The sequence below is a fragment of the Wasmannia auropunctata genome, unplaced genomic scaffold (assembly GCF_000956235.1).
Source record: "Wasmannia auropunctata unplaced genomic scaffold, wasmannia.A_1.0 LD336074.1, whole genome shotgun sequence".
Taxonomy (NCBI): Eukaryota; Metazoa; Arthropoda; class Insecta; order Hymenoptera; family Formicidae; genus Wasmannia; species Wasmannia auropunctata.
The window spans coordinates 3,666,904-3,668,742 of record NW_012026816.1 but is presented as its reverse complement, the minus strand read 5'-3'; the positions used below and the strand labels follow the sequence as shown (position 1 = coordinate 3,668,742).

General features: G+C 28.8%; 1 protein-coding gene across 1 annotated transcript in view; it reads left to right on the top strand.

Moving 5' to 3' along the window:
- Window positions 1-779, top strand: part of LOC105449703 (UDP-glucuronosyltransferase 2B19-like) — a 14,740-nt gene extending 13,961 nt beyond the window's left edge. The window contains exon 5 of the mRNA XM_011689076.1: window positions 140-779. Coding sequence (XP_011687378.1) covers window positions 140-431 — 292 coding nt within the window. The 3' untranslated portion in view covers window positions 432-779. The remainder of the gene's footprint in view (window positions 1-139) is intronic.
- Window positions 780-1,839: the final 1,060 nt, after the last annotated feature.

Genomic DNA, 1,839 nt, shown 5'->3' with positions numbered 1-1,839 from the left:
AATTATTTCTCCTTCCGGACGAGACCTAAGGCATAATTATAATCAAAATGTAATATATAAAGTTGTATATTATTTTTTAGGTAAAATGTATTTTCCTCTATAATTTTTGTATTAAAAATCAATTTTTATTTTTCTTTAGGTATAAAGAAAAAATGCTCAAAATTAAAACATTAAATGAAGATAAACCTTACGATCTTTTGGAACATGTAATTTGGTGGATTGAATTTGCCATTCGTCATAAAGGTGCTTCTCATTTTTATACTAGTATCGCTCATGATCCTTGGTATCAGAAATACGAAATGGACGTTGTAGCAATTTTATCAGTTGTTATATTTGTAATGCTACTATGTACATTAGTAATTATTTATAAATTATTAAAAGTGGTGTTTAATCTTACGAAAATGCTAGTTACTAAGAAAAAGATTAATTAACTTGATATATGTATATAGCTGGATATATTGACTATACTTTGATATAATGACTACTATATACTTTTGTTGTTGTCACACACATAAGACGTCGTAGTTATATTATTTATAAAAATCGTAAATCATTGTGTTTAATATTTATACGTACATTTTGTTAGAGTTAAAGGTAAAAAATGATACATATTATATTGTACTATATGAAATTTGGAGTTTTGTATATTTTAGTTTTGTAGAGCGTCCTAAACTTGAGTTTTATTTTCTATTTATTTTATCTTTTCTCTTAATGCGTATATTTTGGGACTTTCTTTGTACTAACTTATGACGTATATAATAAAGTGTATTTGTTCACTGTAAAAGGCAATATCATTTTAATTCCACTGCAATTCTATTTTATATCCTATTTAGTGGGAGACCATGCATCAATCTACGCACATATACGCCATAAACATAGAAACATCAGGGACAGAGCATAAAGTCGTAACTTAAGCGAGGGGTGTGAAGCCGAAATGCGGAGGGAGATGATGCCTAGTTTTTATTGGCTATGGCTATGCGCATGCTCAGTACCGCTTAACCTTCAAATAATTGATAGATTTCCAGTCAAATAACTGCAAATAACTAGGCATTTGCTTGCAAAGGATTAATATATTTATATAAATAATTATTTTGAAAATCCCTAATAAGAAAAATGAAATAATAAAACACCTGAAGTGTACGGTTGTAGTCGAAATTTATCGCGGATATTGTTGACTCTTCCGTGATGCTAATTGGCGGTCGATGTTGGCGATCAGAGATCGCAGTGATGGTGATGTAACAGTTCGGGATTATAATGACGTGCGAGGTTAGCGTGGGGTGTATCGTTGTGCATATCGAGAGGTTAATAGTGTAATACAATGTAATTGCATTTAAGCGTTATAAGTAAAAAGTAAAGAACAAAAAATCAAATATAGCGCGCGCGAAGAGTGCGTCTGTCAATAAATTATAGATTTTTTTTTTCTAGATGTCTTCAGATTGTTTCAGATAAGTTCCATTAAACGTTTTTATTACAAAACTTATATTCTTAAAAAAATCGATACTTTGTGTTATATTGTATTTTTAGCGATTAACGATTTTTATTTCAATGTTGTATAATATAAAATTGTGCAATCTTGGATAACGAAAAAATGAAGCTGATTAAATTAGGAAGGATGAGAAAAAAAAATTGTTTAAAAGATTATATAGATTAGATAGATGTATATCGTAATACTTATTCTTAATGACATTAAGGCGCAGAAATATTTAATCAGAGGAATTGAGCAAGTAATTGTTTTGCATAAGGATGCGCTGATGTCGAAGGTTTTTGTAATCTTTGGTAAAAAAATTAATTTCTTATACAAATGTAACGTTGTTTATTTAAAGATGAATTAATAGTATT